The 24,707-nt window shown below is 42.2% G+C and overlaps 1 protein-coding gene across 1 annotated transcript in view; it reads left to right on the top strand.

Moving 5' to 3' along the window:
- CCDC60 (coiled-coil domain containing 60) overlaps positions 1-2,974 on the top strand; it is a 150,581-nt gene extending 147,607 nt beyond the window's left edge. The window contains exons 15-16 of the mRNA XM_055323275.1: positions 891-1,080; positions 2,894-2,974. Coding sequence (XP_055179250.1) covers positions 891-1,080; positions 2,894-2,974 — 271 coding nt within the window. The remainder of the gene's footprint in view (positions 1-890; positions 1,081-2,893) is intronic.
- The last annotated feature ends 21,733 nt before the right edge of the window (positions 2,975-24,707 follow it).

The following is a 24,707-nucleotide window of genomic DNA, read 5'->3' as shown; positions in this document are numbered from 1 at the left end:
GAGACACACACAGAGAGAGAGAGAGAGGCAGAGACATAGATGGAGAGAGAAGCAGGCTCCTTGCAAGGAGCCTAATTCAGGACTCGATCCTAGGACCCAGGATCACACCCTGAGCCAAAGGCAGATGCTCAATCACTGAGCCATTCAGGCATCCCTAAATGATCAATTTCTTCTTCATATTTCTCTACAATTGATTCATCTACATCAGGGGGGAGAATCCTTTTTTCTTTTTTAAAGCGATGCCATCCTCTGCCTTACACCCTGTTCACCTGAACCACCTCTAGGTTAGAATCTACCTTCTTGCTACCATCTCAAGAATGGATTACCAAACTACCCTCACACACTGTTGCAGCATTCAGAAAGGTTCTCAAAACTCACTGAAACATACAAAGCTGTGGTCCAAGCTTACTCACTCTCAGGGGCGAAAATACACACTTCCCCTTCCTCGTCCTCCTCCTTCATCTTGGGCATGAGAGCTCCTTGCATCCTGGTAGGGATTCCACAGATATGTCAGTGTCCTCCCTGGTCTGATTAACTCTCAAAAAAGAAGCTTCAAAATCTCGGTGTCCCTTCCTTTCTTGTGGCTTTTCACATTGTCTGCTTGATAGAAAAACCAGAAATGCTTTAAAGCATGCCCTTAATTTGTTTTTTTATGAGATGCAGATCACACTCCAGCTTTTTACTACCCCTAAAAAAACAAAAGACGTACCTGACCTGTGAGCCCTTTATACTCAGGATGGAGGCTGTTCTCCCAAATAAAGATGATGCTGCCCTGGAGACATCACATGAGTGGTAGAAAGAGAAAGTGGGGATGTAGGACCTAAGATACTCAGACTCACACCCCAGCAGCTTTCTAACTGGCCCTCTCTTCTTGGGATTGGGAATTGAAGGTACTTTGATCTACTGTCCAAACTCCCTGAAGATCTGAAGAATTTCCGCCCTGCTAAAAAGATCCTGGCAAAACTGCAGAAGTTTGGAGAAAACCTGGACCTCAGGATTCGGCCCCGTGTCTTCCTGAAGGTGCTACAGGACCTGAGAATCTGGGAGCTGTGCTCTCCAGATATTGCTGTGGCTATCGAGGTAACTACCATGTTCTGTCTGCTTCGCACTATGCCTCTGGTGCCCTTTTTCAGTCAGTCATCTCTCAACATCTAGGCACTGTTTAAAAGCTGCAGACACAATTAAAAAGACATAAGGTCTCTGCCTCCACAGAGCTCATCATCTCCAACAGGCAAGGGATTACTACATGACCTTGGTGGTTCAACTCCAGGGGACATTATATTCTGTGTAAACGGTGCCCCCTGGGGAAACTTGGATGCTTTGGAGAGACATAAATAAATAGGCAAGAAAATAAAATAAATAACTGGCAATCATAATAAGGAGCATTCTAAATCTCGCCTGTGGAGTATAGACCTCACCTGGGTGCTTTTTAGAAATGCAGAATCTGAGGCTTCAAACCATATCTACCAACTCACAGTCTACATTTAAATGAGGTCCCTGGTGATTTGTATGCACAATAAAGTTTAAGGAGAACTGATTTAAGGTAAATGTAGAGGGGACCTATCTTGACTAGGGTGATTAGGGAAGGTGACTTTTAAGCTGAAACAGAACTTGATTTGTGGGAGGGACTCATTGGCAGTCAATGGGTTGAGAAGGAAGCAACCATGGAGGTGAAAGGTGGCAAGGAGATTGAAGAGGTCAGTCTGTGCAGAACTTTGAAATCAAGTTAGGATTTAGGTCTTTAACTTAAAGCTGCAGGAAAGCCACTGAATGGCTTTTAATGGTAGTTTATCATCACCCCCCACTCTAGATGGTCCTAAGGCACCAAATGGTATCAGCAGATGGGGAAGAGTCATTTCCTTAATTCATCAGATGGCATACATACATTTCTTTTTAAGTCGGCTCCATGCCCAATCTGAAGCCCAATACAAGCATGAGATTGAGACCCGAGCTGAGATCAAGAGTCAGACACTTAATCAACTAAGCTACCCAGGTCCCCCAAATGGGCTTTCAATGTCTCAAGATAAAGATAGGAATCAAATGGTGGAATTCTCAGTCCTCTGGGTATTTTCATGCCAGGCTGGCACTCCCACAAGTTGACCTGGGTGTATATATGTGGGTGCAAGGTCAGGAGTAGGAGAAGACAGATGACCCTGTGGACAAATTCATAGGTCCAGATTGCACTCCCAAAATCTCATGAGGCTCCTTCAGAAAAGAGTGATAGGCTAGTCCAAAACTAACTCAAGAGCAACTGTCCACTCCCTACTTGCCATTTATGGGGTCCACCTTCCACCTGCCCGCTATGGGGGTATAGAAGAGGCAATCTCCAAGTGAGTAAGAGGAAGGGATTATGGAGGCTCTGATGTGAGTTCATCACCCTGGCTAGTAAAACTTAGCATGCTCCTCTCCCAGTAAGAACATCACAGAATGTCCAATAGCCTGGATGTGGAGGTGTCTTAATCTAGAACCTGAATGAAACTACATTTTGTGTCTTAAAGCCTTTTCTGGAAGTAAGCTCATAGTTAGCATCAGTGCTCAAAAAGGTCTACAAACAAACAAAAAAAATGACTTCTTAAAAAGATATTAAGGATTAGGACAAAAAGAAAAATGCAGACAGCTGGGTTTTTCTGCTCTCCACAAATTTCTCTGGGTCAACAATAACAAAAAAGGGGCTTAAAATTAGTCTGCTGAGCCAGGAAGCTGGAAAGGGGTTCTTTTCTTCAGAGAACCATTCTCATCATGATGCTCTAGGCATTATGAATGCCTGAACAGTTAGAGGCATCCTGCGGCCACCAGCCTTAGTCACATATCTTCCAGGATTTTGGAGGTGGGACAGAAAAGGGAGTCTAGCTTTTAGATAACATCTGAAGTTGCCACTGCATCTGTCCCACAGTTTGTACGTGAACACATCATCCAGATGTCTCAAGAGGATTATATCAACTGGCTGCAGAACCAGATCAATAGCCCTATCTGATCCCAAAGTCTCCGGGCATAGTCTAGACCTGGGTCAACCAGCTGTCCCAGTGGAGGAGAACTAGACTACACTGTATTCCTGCTTCCTGCTTATTGTCGTGGATACTCACTAGGATATATGAGGGTCTGACTTCTGGCAACATTTGAGAGGTGGATACTCCCAGGTGGAAACCCCTCAACCTTACACCACAGCCTCAAATCCCCACTTTCTGTTCCTCATTGGTCCAGCCTGACTCTACCTACTCCCTCTCCAGATGCCTTCACCTTACTCCTCCTCCTCAAATTCTGGTTAATATAATGGAGCTGAGTGTTTGATGTCTGGCTGGGAAAGAGAACTGCTGAATTTGGGTATGGTATTCAGATCCTAATAATAACCATGGTTACTATTTTTTTTTAATTTTATGATAGTCACAGAGAGAGAGAGAGAGAGAGAGGCAGAGACACAGGCAGAGGGAGAAGCAGGCTCCATGCGCCGGGAGCCCGATGTGGGATTCGATCCCGGGTCTCCGGGATCACGCCCTGGGCCAAAGGCAGGCGCCAAACCGCTGTGCCACCCAGGGATCCCCCATGGTTAGTATTTATTGGGTTTTTGTTATACAGTAGGCCCAGTGCTGGGTGAAATCATATGGCTTGATTATATCATTTAATCTCACAATAACTTGGCTTAATAAGTAGGGAATGACGATACTGCCCCCAATTCACACCATTGGAGCTACAGCTTATTTCTAAATATTACATATAGGCTATGGATGGATAGCTGGGTAGGTGGGTAGATGAATGGATGAGTGGGTGAGTAGGTGGATGGATGGATGGATGGATGGATGGATGACACATTTCCCAACAAGGCAAATGGTGTACAAGAAAACCTCAGTCTTATCAGTTCTCGTATATTTTCTGGTGGTCTTGGTTGCACAAGGAAGCTTAACTTCCTGTCAACTCAAAATGTGTATGGACTCACTGCCTTTTACCTCTTTTCTCATTTTAGTTTTATGCTTACCCACATTCTCTCTAAGTTGTAGAACTGATAGTCATTTTAACTCTCACTGAGGGACAGCTGAATTAATGATGAAACAACTGGACTCCATTTGCTCCAATTCCCAGATTATCAGAGTACTCATATAGGCTGGCCTCCACATCTCTTCATGATAATCCAGGAGGGAGGGAGGAGAGCTAAACTGGCACTACTTGTCAGTCTAAGCAACAGCTTACTCTTCCATTCACCTAGTCAAGTCATTTACTCATGCATTCAATGACTGTTTATTGAGAGCCCAGTATGCATCAACCAAGTTCTAGGTTCTGAAGATATAGCAATGACTAAAGCAGACAAGGTCCCTGGGCAGAGGGATGGCACAGCATCACACGTCTCTTCACACTAACATCCTTTGTTTAGCATGGTACCTCAACAAGCCTTCGAGGTGCAAAGGGGAGCTACTGCCTATAAGAAGCCTGCAAAGTTAAGAGACCCCACACCTCTTCGTATTAAATAGGAATTTGGGTGAGGGGGAGGTGAGCAGAAAGGAGGAGGTCCAAGAGAGAAAAAAAAAGAGGAAGAAAGAAAGGGGGCTGAATAACAGAGTGAGAAGGAAACTTGGGGAAAAATCAACCAGTAGTTCCCAAGGTAGGGGGCTGGCTACAGGATCTCCTAGAACTACAAGCCAAACCAACCCCTCCACTACATCGCCTTAGATTGTCAGTAATTTCTGTCATATACTCAAGTGTCCTCTGTGAGTGATGTTTTGAGGAAACAGGAAAAGAAGCTATGTTCTACATCTGGGTCTGTCTGGGGGCAAAGAAAGGTCTTAAGGGACTCAGCATTGAACACAATAAAGAATTGGAGCAGGAAGTCCAGTCCGAGACAGACTACTCTTCCACAAGCTCTCTAGATTTATAGAAATCTTGAATGCACATTTGGCTTCCCACTAGAAAGGGGATGGGACTCTGCCAAATTGATAGATATCTCATACATCTCTCAAATGTCAGGTGACATTTAATTACACTACAGCATCAGCGTAATGGTGTCAAAGCAGGTACAAGAACATCCCAGGGGATATCGGGCTAGAGGTGACAGGAGGGGGTGGGTCTCAACTCAGATTTGAGGTGTCAGGAAAGGTTTTCTAGGGAGGGTGATGACAGCTGTAAGAGGAGTAGGAGCCAGGGAAAGGTAAGCCAGACAAGGAGGAAGGGAAGAATGCTCCAGGTACAGAGAAGAGCATGTACAATGGCCTAGGGGCAAAAAGAAACTTGATGTCATTTGAGGAACTAAAATAACAAAGTCTGGCTAAACTATAAGATCAGGTTAGCAGGACAGGGAAATGGAGGAGAGAGGTAGAGACACTTCTGGAGATACTGTCTAAGGCCATGTTATAAGGTTAGGACCAACTTACTGGCAATAGGGAGCCATGGATGGATTCTGAGCAGGGGAATAATTAGACTTGTGTCCCAGAAAAAAGAAAAGGCTGTTGTATAAATGCAAGGCAGGAGGCAGGGAGCTAAGATAAGACTGCTGTGGTGATTGTAGGAAGAGTAATGGCAGTGGAAAAATCTCTTGAAAAGAATCAAAAGGGGATGGCTGGGTGGTTCAGCAGTTGAGTGTCTGCCTTTGGCTCAGGTCATGATCTCAGGCTCCCCACAAGGAGCCTCCTCCTCCCTCTGCCTATGTCTCTCAATCTCTCTCTCTCTCTCTCTTTCTCTCTCTCTCATGAATCTTTTTTCTTTTAAGATTTATTTATTCATGAGAGACACACACACACAGAGAGAGAGAGAGAGAGAGAGAGAGAGAGGCAGAGACACCGGCAGAGGGAGAAGCAGGCTCCATGCAGGGAGCCTGATGTGGGACTCGATCCCAGGTCTCCAGGATCACGCCCTGGGCTGAAGGCGGTGCTAAACCGCTGAGCCACCCAGGCTGCCCATGAATCTTTTGAAAAAAAGAATCAACAGAACTTTGTGTGGTGGGTTACAAGTGGGCAGAAGGCAGAATGTCAGGAACCATGTCTGGTTTTCCAGCTTGACTCTGGGTGGAGGATGGCGTCTTTAATGTACCAGGAGAAAAGGAAGAAAAGAAAGTTCAGGACATTCTGTTTTGAGCATATGGAGTGGGACCATGGAGTGGAAGAATCCAAAACTCAGGAGGGAGAGCCAAGGTGGAGATAGAAATAGGACATTAGCATTGCATGGACCATGATGGTTAACATAGGAAGAGGGAGGAGAGGTAAGGGGAGAGGGGAGGAGAGGAGAGAGGCCTGGAGGACAGAATGACAAAAGCATCATCAGCCCACTCACAATCTAACTCTGAGGGACTGCTTTGTTCCAGACACTGTAGAAAATGCTTGACACAGATTATCTCATTTCATCTTCAGGATCCTACAAGGCTGGGCTCGCCTGCTTTACAGACGATGAAACAGAGCCTCCCAAAAGTGCCCTGCATTCATTTCCAACTCCCTCCCTTCCTCCATAGCTGCCCTCTCTGACCCCTGTCCTCATTGTATGAGACGAGGAGGTCATGAAAGTTATCTTTCTTTTGGAATCATACCCCAGGTACAGCTCTAATGGTGGGGATCCCTGACAGTGTATTTACTTTTACTTACATTTGCACAGTTTGCAAATAAGATAATACTCCCATAATAGCTTATTGGATGCTTGCAGCATCCCTCTTAGGTGGGCACTGTTCTAATCCACATTTTACAAGCAAAGACTTAGGTCATTTGCCAACAGTCACACAGCCAGTAAGTGGCAGAGCCAAGTCCAGAATGTGTCCATCTTGGGCAGGAGAGATGCTAAAATCACAAGACACTGGGCCCTCCTGCTGGCCCCTTTCTGAGCCTAGTTCTCAGAGCTGTATCTCCATCTAGTGGTCAATATTAGCATTGCGCTCCCATCATGCTCGTCAGCAAAATTGGACCTTTTGCCAAAAAGGAAGAAGGCAAGCATTACCAGCTGCAAGAAGACCTACTCTGCTTAGACAAGGAGTATTTACTCAAACAAGGGAAGATATTTTACTGCTAAGATAGACTGGGGAGTCAGAGGAAAGAATACATCATCTCTAAGCACCCAGGCTCAAAGAAGAGCCACACGTGGAGAAATAGTTGTGCTGTAAGCATCTTCCTCAGAATCATAATCAAACACCTACTGGTGTGCCAAGCTTGTGCCAGATGACCAGGATCCACTGTCCTGCTTCTCTGACCAAGCTGCCTGCATAGCTCTCATGAGAGCTTTTTAAACTGCATGTACCCTATAGAAGCTTTCTCTGTAAAGGAGCAGAGAATAAGTATCTGTTGCTTATTCTTTTTATATATGTAGCCCTTTAAAAATGTAAAGGTCATTCTTATACTGGAAGCTATATAAAACAGACTGCACCCAGATTTGGGTCATAGGCTATAATTTACTGACCCCTGCAAAAGCGTCAAAATGAAGGAAGAAAGATAAGTTCCTTCCCCAAAACCTGAGACAGGGAGGACTGGTGAAAATAATACAGTAAATATGTAGACAAAGAGGTTTATGTTTTTTGCACCATTCATGATAGTTAGGGAATATTACGTCTCCTTTAGGAAATGGAGAAAGGGAATGTATGTACATGTTAAAAATTGTCACACTGCAAAAGGACGTTCACTAAATAGTATTTCTTTCCCCTCCAAACCTCAGACCCCACTCTCATCTAAACAGGTAATGCCACTGTGCTTAGTAGCTTGTGTATCTTCCAAAGTTACCCTGTGCATATACAAGCCAAAAACAAACAAATTAAAATGGAGCATTTACTGCGTGCTTATTGTATGCCAGATAAATGCCTTGTGTGTTCATCTCAGTTTATCCTGAGAGCAGCTCTATGAAGCCAGTATGACTCTGATATCAATAGTAGAGGAAACTGGGCACATGGGTGGCTCTGATTGAGCATCTGCCTTTGGCTCAGGGCGTGAACCTGGGGTCCTGGGATCAAGTCTCACACCGGGTTCCTCTCAGGGAACCTGCTTGTCCCTCTGCCTATATCTCTGCCTCTCTCTGTATGTCTCGTGAATAAATAAATAAAATATTTAAAAAAATAGTAGAGGAAACTGGGGTGCAGAAAAGCCTAGGAACTTGCTCAAGGCTACATAGTTTGGGTGGATATCCGTTTCTAACAGAAACAGTGAGCCTGGTATACAAACTCGTGCATGTCCACGTATGTTGGTGGTAATTTCACTTCCTATCTTCCTACTTTATATAAAGGAGGAAAGTGGCTGGAGTTTCACACTATGAAAACCAACAGCTGCACTGACATCACCATCCTGTCCTGACATTTCTTGTCATGGATCCCAGATCAGGAAGGACCTTGACCAAAAGCTATGACCAACTGTAAAGAGTAATATTGGAATAAAAGCCCAAGCTTATTTTAAGACCACTCCTGCAACACTTCCCACTTTAACCAAACCACTCATTTCAGCCCCTGAGCCTCACACTGCATGGCTGAGGCTGAGTATCCCCTCCGGTTTGGGGTCCCAGAGGTAGCCAGGGGAAGCCACATACAGATGAGGTACAAATAAAAATTTAATAGAAGTGATAATTTTCTGAGTAACTTAGGCCAGGCACCATGTCATTAATTCATATGAATTTGCTGGCTGAATCCTTGTAATCACCCTAGGAGGTTGGCATTATTGTGTTTATTCTCATTTTCCAGATGAAAAAAAGCTGAGGTTCAAGGGCAACTGGGTGGCTCAGTCGGTTAAGTGTCTGCCTTCGGCTCAGGTTATGATCCCAGAATCCTGAGATGGACCCCCACATCAGGCTCCCTGCTCAGCAGAGAGTCTGCTTCTCCCTCTGCCTCTGATCCTCCCTCAATTCATGCTCGCACTTTCTCTTGCTCACTCCCTCAAATAAATAATTAAATAATCTTTTTAAAAAAGAATCAATCTAAACAGCCACACATGACTAGTGGCTACTACACTGAACAGTGCAGCTCTATAACATGGTATTTGGAGTTATCTGGACCTTCTCCTTTCGTAGTAGCCACAGTTCTTCGAGAGTCACGGATTAATACACAAGAAGACAAAGATCCATCTGACTCAGTATCCAGGATCAGTGAATGGATGTCATAATGCTCCATGTCCACAGGAGCTACACTCTAGTAGGTGTTTTAAGTAGAGGTCACAGGTTGGTGATCTACAGGCAAAATTGAACCTGGAGGTATGTTTCACTCACACAATTAAAAGTAGTTTCTGAGGCACCTGGGTGTCTCAGTAGGTTAAGCATCTACCTTCGGCTCAGGTCATGATCTCAGAGTCCTGGGAATCAAGCCCTGCATCGGGCTCCCTGCTCAGCTGAGAGTCTGCTTCTCCCTCTGTCTCTCCCCGCTGCTCATTCTCTCTCCCACTCACTCTCTCTCTCAAATAAATAAAACCTTAAAAAAAAAAAAAGAAAAGAGAAAAGCTGAGGTTCAACAAGGTAAAATAGCTTACCCAAGTCACATACCTTCAAGCAATGGATCCAGAGTTCAATTTCTGATTGTCTTTAAATTTTGCAATATTGCTTTAACTATATTATACTGTCTCTCTACTCACATAGAGGTTTTTGTGTTGGGATTCAAATTAGCCATCTTTTGACGGGGATCAGAGCCACAGCTTTAATGATAATAAATTTTAAGAACTGTCAAAGGACGTTTGTTCACATCTATTAATACTATATGATCTTCAAAGCAATCCTCTGAGATGTGTAAAGCAGACCTTACATTTCAATGACAAGACACACCCAGTAACTTGAAATTTAGACCTGCCTCTCTTACCCTCAAGCTTTTTCCACCTTACTGTCCTGAGAGACTGAGCACAGGAACCACATCACATTGGCTCACACTGGGGGGACAAAGTTCTTTCAATTCTAGTCTCAAAATACCTCCCAAAATGTTTGTTTATTTGTTTATTGTCTGTCTCTCCAATTAAATTTAGGTCTGTGAAGACAAGGATTGAATCTACTTTATTCATCAATATATTCCAAGCACATATCATAGGACTCCTGACATCAAATGGATAGATGGATGGATAGATGGATGGTTGAATGGATGGATGGTTGGGTGGACAGATCGATGGTTAGATGGATGGGTGAGTAGATATATAGGTAGATAAATAGTTGGGTGGATGAAGGAAGAAATGAAGAATGAGTAGATGGATGTAGGGATGGATAGATGGATGAATGACCAAGAAAGGAACCATCATCAAGGTCAGCTTCATCAGAGTTCTTCAGATATCTGCTGCCTTCTGCGAAATATGGATGTCCACAAGGAGGCAGATATGCAAGACTATCCATCCTGACAAAGCTGGGGACTAATGGTATATAGAAATAAACATGAAGTTTAGTGTAATGAGGCAAAACCAGCACAAACACTTCTACTACCATGACCCACCAGGTTGATGAGACTAGAACTGAGGCATTCCATTTACCTCAGATTTTTTAAAGTGACAAAAATATACTTTCAGATCTTGGGAGATTACTATTAAACAGCAGCAGATTTAGGCTCTCCCATGACTAATCCTAAATCAGCAAATACCCTCCAACCATTCTTTTCCCAATACATTTTCCCTGTTGCTGTGAAAAGTCTTTCCCACTTGCCCTTCAAGACTATATCCATTAACATTAATGCTACCTAACAGCCAGTTTCCATTCTTCCTTTGTTAAATAAAAGAGTCCTGATTTTGTACAGGTATCTACTCATCCTCTGCATGTGAACCAGGGTAATCCCTGATGGTCAAAATCCACACTGGTAATCCCATACCCCATGACAGGATTGAATTATAAATGATCATGTGACCAATAAGTTTTACGAATGAAATGCAAAAGGAAGCTTCTGAAAAAGGCTTCTTTCTCCTTAAAGGTAGACATAGGGCAGCCCGGGTGGCTCAGCGGTTTAGCATCGCCTTCAGCTCAGGGCATGATCCTGGGACCTGGGATTGAGTTCTGCGTTGGGCTCCCTGCACGGAGCCTGCTTCTCCCTCTGCATGTGTCTCTGCCTCTCTCTGTGTTTCTCATGAATAAATCTTTTTTTTTTTTTAAAGGCAGACACAGAGGAAAACAGTCTTTTGTCTCCTGGAGGTTATCACAAAGGTTCAGAATTGTTCAGGCATCTTGTTGCCATTGGGGGGCAGAGCCAAGAGAATTACATTGGTTTGGACTTTTTGCAATGTGAGAAGATACAGCCTCTCATTTTTCTAGGTAGTAGAGTCCTGGTTTTCTGTTACTTACAGTTGAAAGCACTCCCTTAGAAGAACTAAGCATATTAGCATTATCATTCTTCTCATTTAACCAACATCTGCTCTCTTAGTGGCCATTTGAATGACAATGCCCTCCTTCACAAATTTCAGAGAAAGTCTTTGGCTCTTTTAAGCAACATGTCATCATGCCAGAGAGAATCCAGATTTGCTATCTGGGGCTCCACAAAAAGGCAACATGTCTTCCAAATACAGAAGTTAACTAAGCCAGAACCTTTTCTGAAGATTTAAACTCTTGTCAAAAATGTGAAATTCTTCTCACCAAAGAACTGGAGTTTGGAGGACATGATAGGGCACTTAATGAGTACCTTCATTCCCAAAGTCCCCAAAAACCTAGGAATGGGGGGGGGGGAGAAAAACTGGAAATTAGGGCAAATTTTCAACTTTACATTGATTTGAAGAGTGTGTTCCTAGGAGCAGATATGTGAAGGTAGAGAATGATTCAAATTAATTGAAAAACAAGTCCCGGAGATTGCAACATGGAAGAAAGGAGCTCAGGGAAGGAAAGCAGTGATTTGGTGGGTGGGAAGTCAGTGGGCAGCTCAATGATGTTCAAGAAGTGTTTGAACCAGGTGAGATTTTGTCATCTACTTGGGCTCAAGTATTGATTGAACACCTACCTACCTGTGCCAGGCATGTGAGAAATGCCAGAGGTATAAATATAGAGACACCTAGACCCTATCCTCCAGGGTTAGATGCAGAAAGCTTAAATGCAGAAGGGTTAAATGATGGTCCTATAGCATGGTTGTCAGATGGTTAAAAGAGAAGATCTTGGTGTCAGACTGAGAAAGTTCAGATCCAAATTGTGCTCTCACTAGCTGCATGACTTCCAGAGGTATCTTCACTTCTATGTATGTCATCTGTAAAATGGCTATACCACTAAGGAATCAATAAGACAGCACATGTAAAGCCTCCAGCTCATGGTAAGAACTCAATACATATTAGCTATGACAACATTGGTGGTGGTGACAGAGAAGGTGGTGCAAATGGAGCACACAGAAGCTGCCTCTTCAATAGGGCAAGTCAAGGAAGGTATACCAAGGTCAAGAAAGGTATATCAGTCACTGTCTTTAGACATAAGCAATAAAATCTGATTCTGGCTAATTTAACCCTGAGTCTTTACAATGCTACCTCCAAGAACTTACGTTCTGATTGCCAAAAGCCTCACTCATATGATCATATCCAAGCTGCCAGAAAGGCTGAGAAAGCAAGTTTGGACTTTTCATCTTTTATAATAGGAGGAAGATTCATCTTATAAAGTGCAAGATTCTCAAAAAGAAAGATGCTAGCCACAGAAAAAGTAAAAGTGTCTTCTAGAGAAAGCTTCCTGGAATAAGTACCATCTCAGCTGAGCTGAAACCAATCCACAATTCATATTTTATCAATGATGAAAATGAGGCACAGAGGGGTGGACTTTTCCAAGGCCAAAGCTCTGGGAGGAAGAAAGATGAGTAGAAATAGAGAGAAGCAGGGTTCAGAGGGAGATATCAGAAGAGACTTCTCATAGGGCTATGGGAGGAAAATGCTGTTAAGTCCTAGATGGAAGTGGATATTGAGTCAAGTGGTGGCACCAGAAGAGAATAGTAGACTGGTCAAGCCTGGGAAGAAGTTGAGACCCAGCATAGTAGAATGTTGTATAATTATTTGTTCTTTATCTCCAGTTCCCTGGAGGGAGCCTCTAAACCCTTGAAAGTTCCCAGATGACAGGAGTATCTTGGTTACTCACAGTAAGCCCCTTGAACCATACCTGAGTTTATGCAAATGAAGTGCCCCCACGGTGGGCCCCTAAATAGTTTTTTTTAGACTTGGTGCTGGCCATGTCAGAGAGACCAACCATGTGATCAGAGGATTGGAGCTTTGAGACATATGATATCAGTCTGTTGTCCAGATGCTCAGGGGCTGGAGATCCAGTTCAGCCACAGGACCCACCATCTTATGTTTTTTTGTTTGTTTTTTTTAAAATTCATTTTTATAAAATCTGAGCTGGCTGGGAGCGTCAGGGAACAGCAACAGCTCAGGGAAGGGTGGGATTATCTGCTGGTCCTCACCTCCCCAGATCAGGGAGAAGGAGGTTTCATGGCAACAGTTGCAACTCCTCTCAGCTCCCAATGGATGCTCATGGCTCAAGCGGGGGAGGGGGCGGAAACAAGGGTTGGGGGAAGCTCCTGAGGCTCAGACACTGCTTGCTTCTCCCTTATCCCCAGTTCCTTAGCTTCCTAGTAGAGCCTGGCTGGCCTGGGGCAGAGCAGAGACCCAGGAACAGTTGGAAGGAGGTGTACGGGACAGAGCACCAAGGGAAGGGACCCTCGGCCCAAGTGGGGAGGGAACTCGCCCTCCCCTTTCAGCTCCCCACTGAGTTCACAGCACAGGAAACACCTCTAGTCCAACAACTCCACGCAGAGGTATACCAAGTCCAGGTCCAATTCAATCATTTACTCAATCATTAATAAACCCTAATAAAAACTCTGAGTGCCTAGAGCTCCAGGGAGCTTCCCTTATTGGTAATCATACAATGACGTGCTGAAAGGGTGATACTTCTTGAGGACATGGATGCTTCACAATTGGGACCCTCCCAGACCTCATCCTATGAAAGTCCTAATTTAGAAGGTCTTGATTTGTACCTCTTCTAATAAAACCGTGAACATAATTATCACACTTTTCTGAATTCTAGGAGTTGTTCTAGTAAATTGCTGCACCTGAGGGGCTGTGGGAACCCCCAAATTGTAGCCTGTTAGTCGGAAATGTAGGTGCCTTCTGGGGACCCCTGAACTTGTGGATGATACCTTGAAGGCATTCTTGTTGGGAACCGTGTCCTTAGCCTGTGAGATTTGACTCAATTCTGAGTAATTAGTATCACAATTACACTGCAAGGAGAAATCTATAATCCAGGCAAAGGACCATATTGTTCCAACACTGTGGCTGAGCCTCTGTCAAGGAAAGTCATTCAAAAATGTGGAAGACGTGCATAGTTTGTGCCTGTGCATGCTATTTTCTTTAAATAGCAGCCCCTTCTCCTTGATTCTTATTCAGAGCTTCAACCCTGATGCCAACTATACTCATGTGACCAAGACCTGAGCAATCCAAGTATTATATTTACCCAATCACAGCAAATGATTCAAGCATGGTCACCCAAGGTAATCCAATAAAAGTCAAACCCTGAATTTCCTCCAGAATCGGTGAGAACAAAGCATTTTCTTCTGGAATTGTGGACTATAAGGATAAAAATAAGCCTAGGGCTTCTTGGAGCCACTCCATACAGAGACACTACCAGCAAAGAGAAAAATCAAGCTGAGAGTAAGAGGGAGGTTAAATCTTGGTAACTTCATTAGAGCATCTGTTTCTAGCCAGACCTTTGAAATGTTTAGCTGTGGAGGCCAACCAATTCTCTTTTCTGCATAAGCTAGATTCAGTCTGGTTTCCTTCACTTGCAACAAAAAGATCCAATGAATGTCAAAGGAGACAGAAAGGAGATTTCTGGGCAAGCCTAGACACCCCTGAGGAAAGGTCCCTCCTCTCAAGGGCTGGCAGGATAGTAGGGGAAAAGACTAACATCAGATGTATCATGCAGGTAAAGCTAAGAGAAAATCTCCAGTTAAACTCACAACATCAATCAAAAGAAAAGGGAAAGACTAGGAACACAGATGTTTTATCACTCAGCTTTGCAGCAGGTGTGAAAGTGCCAATTTGGATTTAAAAGAGCATGAAACAAATGTAAGGTGGGGACTGTTATCAGAGTCAGCCCTCATGTATCTACCACTGTGAAAAGAGGTGCTGGGTAAGTGGATTTCCTTGCTCAGTGGTCTCCCAAACGGGATAGGTGGGGAGGGTAATAGTAAACAAGACCAGGGAGCAGAAGACAATACTGGAACTTATATTTATACTTATTTTAGCCAAATTGTATTTTAAGCACTATTAGTAATTTAGATGTGGATTAGCACTGGAACCTTCACTCCATCTATACCAAGAATGGCACCACACATCTGGGATCAATCAAGCCAAGAAATCCAAGAGATAATGAGAGTTCCACAGTCAGAAGAGATTAATCATGACTTCACTGGCTTCTCACCCATGGCCTTATTTCCAATAAACTACAATGCCTCTTCTTTTTCTTCCCCAGTTTTAATTATTTTTTCAATTGAGATATAACTGACATACAACATTGTATTAGTTTTAGGTGTACAACATAATATATGCAACATATACACATATATATATGTACATACCATACATATTTACAATTCTTTTCTTGTGATAAGAACTTTCAAGATCTACTCTTTTAGCAACTTGCAAATGCTCACTACAGTATTGTTAACTATAGTCGCCATGTTGTACATTACATCCCCAGGACTTACTTATCTTACAACCAGAAGTGTGTACCATTTGACCATCTTTGCCCAATTCTCTCACCCTACCCCCACCCTTGGCGACCACTCATCTGTTCCCTGTATCTGTGAGTTCGGTTTTTACAATGCCTCTTCTTTAATGCCTGCCATATTATTTCTAGAACACCAAGTATGCCTGTGAAATGGGTACTGCTCTCTCTACACCACAGCAATGTTCTCAGGTACTGGGCGATTTGCTATTTGAACTTGTACTATCTGACAACTGCTTTCCCAATTAACTCCTCCTCTGTCTCCTCCTTGGCTCTCTGGCTTCTCTCCCAGTGAAACTGAGGTTGCCAAGAGAAACAGTGGATTCAATCTGTTCAATGAGGAAGTTTAACTTTATATAGAGCTGTTTTTTTCTCCCTAAGTCCCAGTTTAATGGTCTTATCTCCTATGGCTGAGACTACTAGGAAGTCAGATGGTCAAGAAGCTGAATTATAGAGCATGAAACAACACTCTACAATGTCTTCCAGTTACCCCTGCAAAGTGGCTCTTTGGAGCACATTCTAATTATCTCTCTCAACCATGATTAACAAAGAGGTTTGATGCTTCAGAGGATCAAAGAAGCAGATAATCTACCCCCAAGCCATTTTTTTATTTGGGATAGCACAGAGACACTATCATCCACTTTGCTAAAACAGCATCAGGATATCACTTGTGAGCAGTCCCATTTGGAGAGGGAGGAGATAAAAATGTACAAAATGATAAATTTGATGCTCTTTCCTCTTTGTACCAGAACCCATAAGAGCATTCCATTACACATCCAGGAACTCTAGGGAATCTGAAATGTGGTCCCATTTACAAACATTTTATTTATACTTTATTATTTCATGAACCACTGATTACACAAAGTGGGTTCACTTTCCTCCTCTTCTTCAAGCTAATATAGTTTTACATTTCCAGAAAACTCACCAAATAAGAATAGGATAGCTGAGTGGGTCTAGCCAAGACATGGGCCAGATAGCAACAGATTTAGTGATTTTCTGGGACCTCAGTTTCTGCATCTATAAAACAAGACAGCTAGATCATAAGGGCCCCAAACCTACATTTCTACAAACCAGGCAAGTAATAAAAATGAACAGAGGAGATTGGGTAAAATATAATGTGTTCCCTACTTGATAAGCATGTAGTGAGAAAGGTATTGGGAGGAGACAGATGGATAAGCTGTGATCCCTTCCCTGGTGATGCACTTGGTCATGTGAGGGAAGCAAATACATGAACAGTGACCAATAAATACGTTTAAAAAAAAAAAAAGCTATGTTCAAAGCACCATACGAACTCAAAAGAGGGTTGGTCTAACTCTTCCTAAAGAATCTTGGAAGGTTTTAAAAGGGACAGGCCTTGAGTTGGGTCTGAGAGAGAAGAGAAGAGAAGACAAGACAAGACAAGACAAGAGAAAGAAGAGAAAAGAAAAAGAGGAGAAGAGAAGAAGTAGCAACCCATATCAAGGAAACCATCCTTGCAAAGGAACAGAGACCTGGAAAACAAGGGTGTATTTGGCAGGGAAAGAAGGATGTTTGTTAAGGCTGGAGTCTTCATGCATGAAGAGAATACGAGCAAACAGTCTGGAAAAGTTAGTTAGAACCCAATCAGGAAGGGCTTTGTGGACTTTATCTTGAGAGTAATGGGGAGCCAGAGATGTGTTTTAAAACCTTGAGAGGGGGATCCCTGAGTGGCTCAGCGGTTTGGCGCCTGCCGTTGGCCCAGGGCATGATCCTGGAGTCCCAGGATCAAGTCCCACGTCGGGCTCCTTGCATGGAGCCTGCTTCTTCCCTCTACCTGTGTCTCTGCCTCTCTCTCTCTCTGTTTCTCTCATGAATAAATGAATGAAATCTTTTAAAAATATTTAAAAATAAATAAAACCTTGAGAAAAGGGAGGCTGGGTGGCTCAGTTGGTTAAGCATCTGCCTTCAGCTCAGGTCATGATCTTGGGGTCCTAGGATCAAGTCCCACATTGGGTTCTCTGCTTAGCAGGGAGTCTGCTTCTCCCCCCCTCTCTCCCTCTGTGCCCTCTCTCTCTCTCTCTCTCAATAAATACATAAATAAAATCTTTAAAAAATTAAAAAAATAAAGCCTTGAGAAAAATGGTGACATTTACATTTCAGAAAGTTCATGCTACCTCCAGGGTAGAGAACAGGTTAGAGCCTTGCTGTCCAATATGACTTTCAAACACATGACATACTCCTGGTCCAAAGTGAGATATGCTGTGACTGTAAAATACACAGAGAACTCGGAACACTTAGCGTGACAAAAAGGAATCTAGAATATCACCTTAGTATGTTTTAATGATTATATGTCACAAGGATAATATTTGGGGAATATTGAGTTAAATAAAATAGTGTGCCAAGATTAATTAATCAATTTTAATTAATCTGCAGATTAATTTCACCTGCTTCTTTTTGCTTTTTTACTACGACCCATAGAAAACTTAAAATCACATTGTGGCACACATTATAATTCTATTGGACAAATCTGAATTAGATGCCTGATCCCAAAGGCCAGAAGACCAATAAGGAGACTTTGAAAATGCCCAAGAGAGATCACAAGAGGGTGAGTCATCCCCAGGCATTGGGACTGGGACAGAGAAGAAGAGGGCAGATGTGTAGGCATCTGTTGTAGGCTATGGTATTATGTGTGGTTGTAGTGTTGTATGATTAAGAGCATGGACTTAGACCAGAGACCCTGGTTCCAAACCTGGCTCTGACATGTACCAGCTGTGTGAACTTGGACAAGTCACTTAACATGTCTGTTGTGCCTCAGTTTCCTCAGTTGTACAATATGGGTAGTTACAGCACCTGCTTCATAGGATTCAGATGAGTGTATACAATGAATGAGTTCATTCACTGATTCTCATACTTCTCTGCACATTCAACCTACCTGGGGAGTTTTATAATTCCCAATGCCCTGAGATTCTGATTTCATTGGCACAGGGTGTGGCCTGAACATCAGCACTTTAAAAAATTGCCCAGGTAATTCTGATGTGCAGCACAGTTTGTGAATCATTGAGTTAGTAGATGTGGAGTGCTTAAAACAGTGTCTGGGACAGCATAACCATGATTTAAGTGTTTGTTGTTACTATACTTTTTAATGTCTTGAATAATTCATAATCTATTTAAAATAACAATTGAGGGATCCCTGGGTGGCACAGCGGTTTAGCGTCTGCCTTTGGCCCAGGGCGTGATCCTGGAGACCCGGGATCGAATCCCATGTCGGGCTCCCGGTGCATGGAGCCTGCTTCTCCCTCTGCCTATGTCTCTGCCTCTCTCTCTCTGTGTGTGTGTGTGTGTGACTATCATAAATAAATTTTTAAAAAAATATTTAAAAATGAAATAAAATAAAATAACAATTGAGAGCCTATTGTGTGCCATTGCATGGCACTGCAGGAGCAGGATATCTCCCAAATTAATTCTCAGAGCTCACAAGGAATATTTCAATGTGTCCTCCCTGGTGAGCACAGGTGGGCCAATTGGAGACCAATGTCCATTCTGGTAGCTCCTTCAGCTGTCCCAACTTTTCAAAGCCTCAGTCAGTGAAATAACAGCCCATTTCCCAAAACACTTAAATCCAACAACAAGGTTTTAGTGTTTGGCAACTTACAAGTAAAATGAAATTAAGCTTTGGAGCTGTGCACTGAGAGTCGACCAGCTAGAGCCAAATGGGAATGGAGCAAGGTGAGGCTCCATTTGGAGTATGGATTCAGCCCATCTGTGCCTTTGGCACCCATGGTGGGAAACACCTCAGTGAGAACTGGCTGAAAGTAATAACAGGCCTTCAGAACTCAGGTCATCGATCAAGAAGGAGCCATGGCTGGCAGAGAGGCACTGACTTCTCTCTTGAACAGAGTCAAAAGAAGAATCAAAGCCATCTCTTTACTTATCCAAGAATGTTGTGCTCCCACACGGTCTCCAGGCATCACGGGTGCTGATTCAAATACTGATCAATGGTAACTTTTACTGGGCACTTATTTTGTGCTCGGCACTATGCTAAGCACTTTATATGCATCATGTTTTTCAATATTCATAACAATTCTACAAGGGAAGGGTCACAAGCATCACTTTAGAATGAAAAACTGGGCTCAGAGAGGTGCAGTGATTTGATTTCAAGTGACGGAACCCCAACTCAGACCAATTTAGACTAGAATCGGTTGGGAATTGGTTGCCTCAAGAAATACAATGAAGAGTTGAAGTTATGGGATAGACAAAGATACATCTGAATCATTCATGCAACTGGTATAAGGACCTCTTTCTGCCTCTCTTCTGTGCATCAGCCATATCCTATCGCACTGCATGCCAGCTTCTTACACAAATGGCAATACGGTTTCTTGTCTCCTGTAGGCTTCCCTTCCCTGTCTCAGTTTCAAAAATCCCAGGGAAAAGCACTCATGTGCTCAACTGGTCCACCTTTGACCAATCAGCAGCAACCAAGATAGCAAAATCATGTAAGAATGGGACAGGTCACTCAAACCACATGGGTTAGACTCAGTAAGGGAAAAGGAAAACAATTTCCCAGAAGAAGGGGGATATATATTCCCAGAAGGAAGGGGAAAAATACCTATCATAGTCCACTACTTCCAAGAATGAAAGCCAATGAGGATTTTAAGTAAGGAGGAAGGTGACTCGTCCTTAAAGTTACATCACTCTGAAATTTCTCTGGGAATTTGGGGTTCAGACCACCTATGACATTTCAATTCAGTTTAACATTAATTGAACTTTTCCAGAATGTTGGCATTATGTTCCAAGCTGGCACATAGTATGAGCTCAATAAATATTTATTGAATGAATAATGTATAGATGAATATGGTATGGTCCCACTGCCCAAAGAACTCACAGCCTAGTAGGAGTTTAAGGCAAGGAAACAGTCCAAAAGAACCATATAAAGTACTCTAAAAGCTCAAACAAATTAAAGATCTCATTGATTTATGAAAGATGTAGGGACAATAAGTTAGGAAAGTCATCAAGAAAGGAGGTACCATTTGAGATGGGCCTTAAAAATAGAGTGGGATTTTGACTAACAGAGCTGTAAGAAAAGTTCAGGAAGAACAAATGTTGTGAGCTAAGACATGAAGTCAGGAATGGACAAGCCATTGAGTTTTGTATATGTGCATGAGTGTTTGTGTGTGTGTGGTGTAAAAATATACATAGCATAGGGACACCTGGGTGACTCAGCAGTTGAGCATCTGCCTTCGGCTCAGATTGTGATCCTGGGGTCCTGGGATTGAGTCCCTCATTGGGTTCCCCATGGGGAGCTTGCTTCTCCCTCTGCCTATGTCTGCCTCTCTCTCTGTGTATCTCATGAATGAGTAAATAAATAACTTTTAAAAATATACATAGCATAAAATTTGCCACCTTAACCATTTTTAGGTGTATGATTCATTGGCACTAATTATGTCCACACTGTTGTGCAACCATCACCACTACAGAAACTTTTTCATCACTCTAAACAGAAACTCTGTACCCATTAGGCAATTACTCTGCATTTTCTGGAATGTGGTGATCTACTTTCTTGTCTCTACAAATTTGTCTGTTCTATACATTTCATATAAATGGAATTATACAATATTTATCCTTTTGTGTCTGGTTTATATACTTATTGTAATGTCTTCAAGATTCATTATGTGTTGTAGCACAGTCCAGAGCTTCATTCCTTTGTATAGCTAAATAATATTCCATTGTATGAATATATCACATTTTGTTTATTTAGCTGTTGAAGGACACTTGGGTTGTTTCCACTTTGGCTATTGTGAATAATGTTACCATGAACACTGACATACAAACATCTGTTCAAGTCTGTTTTCAATTCTTTTGAATATGTAGCTAGAAGTAGAATTACTAGGCCTTATAATTCTTTGAGAAACTACCAAACTGTTCTCCACAAAGACTGCCCTATTTTATATTTCCAGCAATGTACAAGGGTTCCAATTTCAATACTGTTATGTTCCATTTAATATAGATATACAGATATATCTCTAATCCATATATTAATCTTTGGAGTTTATACTGGAGATATATATATATATTAGAGAGAGAAGATATATATATATATGGAGATATTATATCTATATCTATATATCTATATCTATATCTATATATCTCCATCCTAGTAAGTTGAAATGGCATCTCATTGTGGTTCTTTTCTTTTTTTTTTTCTCATTGTGGTTCTGATTTGCATTTCCCTAATGACTAAGGATGTTGAACATTTTTTCATGTATTTTTTCAAGCCATCAGGTTTTTTTTTTTTTTTTTTTTTTTTTTAAGCCATCAGGTTTTACTGGTGCACAACCCATGGGTTATAAAACTACGGTGTTTAAGTTTTTTTGTCCAGCCAATAGGGAGCCAATGATAGTTTGGGAGCAGAAGAGTGAGACGATCAGAAATATAAAATCTAGGTAGATGAGTGTAAAATTGAGACACAGGACTAGTTGGGAGGCTATTTCAACTGTCTAAGTGAGGGACGATGCAAACTTGAGTCAGGAAGGTGGCAGTAATGATAAAGACAAACTCCAGAGGAATAATCCCTTCAGCACACTGGAAGCAACCTATGTACAATCATAAGGAACTGATTAAAAAACTATGGTAGAGGGGCACCTGGGTGGCTCAATAACTTAAGCATCCAACTCTTGATTTCAGCTCTGGCCATAATCTCAAGGGTTGTGAGATGGAGCCCTACATCGGGCTCTTCCCTGGACATGGAGCCTGCTTGAGATTTTTCTCTCTCCTTTTCTCTCTCTCCCTCCCCTGCTTGGGCTCATTCTCTATTTAAAAAAAAATTAAATTAAAAAAGTATGGTACAGCCATCATGATAAATTACTCTGCATCCATAAAAATGAAGATGCAGCTGAATGAATAATGGAACAAAAAGATGTTCACAATATATTAAGTGAAAAAAAATAAGGTTACAATACAGAATGTACATCATGATCCCATTTTTAGATAGATGGTACACAATTAGATCAGAAGGGAAAAAGAAGGACAGATACTGAGGGGAAAAAAGACCTTGAAAGACACACACATGAGAATGTGAAAAATGACCATCTCATGCTAAACTAACCTCCCACCAGTTTACTCTCTGTGCTCTATTTTATTTTCTTCACTGCCTTTATCACTTTCTGAAAATACCTTACTCATTTGCTCATCTGTTTATAAAGTTCAGGAAGGAGGGAGTCTGCTTCATTCTTTCTGTATTCTCAGAACTGGAACATAGTCATAGAAGAAGTCCCGTAGATGTTTTTTTGGCAAAAGTGCTCAGTGATGTGACCCAACTTGGTTTTTCTCACCTCTGTTTTTTTTTTAATTGTATAAATGAACTTATGACTTACAACATAAGAAAAATGCAAAGAAGAGAGACAAAACCAAGCATCTTTCTTGTCACCTCCAGTACCACCACCACCACCACTTTTGCCAATGCCACCAGATCCTTGGTCTTGGCTGTTGTCCCCAGAAGGACTTTGCAGCCAGAGATGAACACCAGACACCACCTAGTACAACATCAAAGTGTTTTGCTCAGCCCATGGACCCACCCAATACTTCATTTGCTTTCTTCCAGCTTCCTGGGTATCCATTTTGTCCATCTATGCCCACTCAGCACAGGTGAAGTTATTAACACCATCACATCCCCACAGACTCAGAAGCCCAGAATAACCTGACACCGGTAGGGCATACACTTGGAAAAATGTTTCCAGGAAGGGGAGATCACTAGTCTACACCCACACTTGTCCTATCCTCACCCCTTCACCTCCTTTGCCCCCAGTCCTAGGGACTACATAGATCATTATTAAATACCAGAGTTAGCTAAAGTTAGAGGACCTCAGGCTATAGGCATAGAAAAGTAAGAGTGAGACAAGTAGCCCACTCAGAGACCTTACAACTTTGGACATTAGCACCTTCTCTCAGGTCCAAAAGTTCTGAACCAGAGATTAATTACCCCAGGTCAGAAGCCCCATGAGGATGAGTCATAGTCATGGGCCACTAACATAAAGGACCCAAATTATTTATTATTTATAGTAATGTAGTATATGATTTATTACATTTAGTAAATAGATTTTGCTCTGTGTGTGCTATCTAGAGAAAAGTACATTTATACAGTATTACATATATACTACATACATTATATATGCTGTATAAAATATATAGATTCTATTTTACCATATACATATACATCTACATAGAGAAAGAGTACATTCAATCATTTATTCATTTGTGCTGTGAAACTGAACTCTGCTACTGTATATCATCTTGCAAGCTTAAAGTAAAAGACAAACACCTATTTTGAAGCCAAAGCATGTTTTCATTTGCTTTTCAGATGGAGGTTGAGTTCATCACAGCAAGAAGAGGTGGGTAGACTTCTGCTTTGTTCCAAGAGAATCACTCTTGGAGGCCTCTGAACCAAACAAAAGGGAAGGAAAGGCTTATTCTGTAAAGGTCTCTATTGAGGGCAGAGACATGACACATCTCTCTGAAGATACTTCAGAGGGCAGGAAGGCTTCTCCTATCTCTAGAACAAACTGGGAGCTGGGTGTTCAACCCTGGTCTTGGGGGACTGATGGTGACAGGCACTGCTGACCAACAATGTAGGAGTAGGAGACGAATTGGAGTGCCCATGAGGACAGTGATAAGCTTTAGGACGAGTGAAGTCCAAGTTATTCTTTCTATGATAGAGAGTGGCATTACAGCTACTCTTCCAAGAAATAAGCATGACTATCCTCCTAAGAACATTCTCCATGAAAGACAATTATCATATGGTTTTACTCATATGTGAAATATAAGAAATAGTGAAAGGAACTATAAGGGAATGGAGGATTAGAGAGGAAAATAAACCATGAGAAACTCCTAACTCTGGGAAACAAAGGGCTGCAGAAGGGGAGGAGGGTGAGGGGATGGGGTGATGGCGTGATGGGCACTAAGGAGGGTATTTGATGGGATGAGCATTGAGTGTTATACTATATGTTGGCAAATTGAATTTAAATAAAATATTTTTTAAAAAGAACATCCTCCATTGCATGCATCTCTTTTTAAAGAAACAGGTGCCCTAACCCCCTCCTTTCTTTCTTTTTTTTTTAAGATTTTATTTATTTATTCATGAGAGACACACACACAGAGAGAGAGAGAGAGAGAGAGAGAGGCAGAGA

Source organism: Nyctereutes procyonoides, unplaced genomic scaffold (genome assembly GCF_905146905.1).
Source record: "Nyctereutes procyonoides isolate TBG_1078 unplaced genomic scaffold, NYPRO_anot_genome, whole genome shotgun sequence".
Lineage (NCBI taxonomy): Eukaryota > Metazoa > Chordata > Mammalia > Carnivora > Canidae > Nyctereutes > Nyctereutes procyonoides.
Note: the sequence above shows the minus strand (reverse complement) of the source record. Positions and strands in the feature narration are given on the sequence as shown.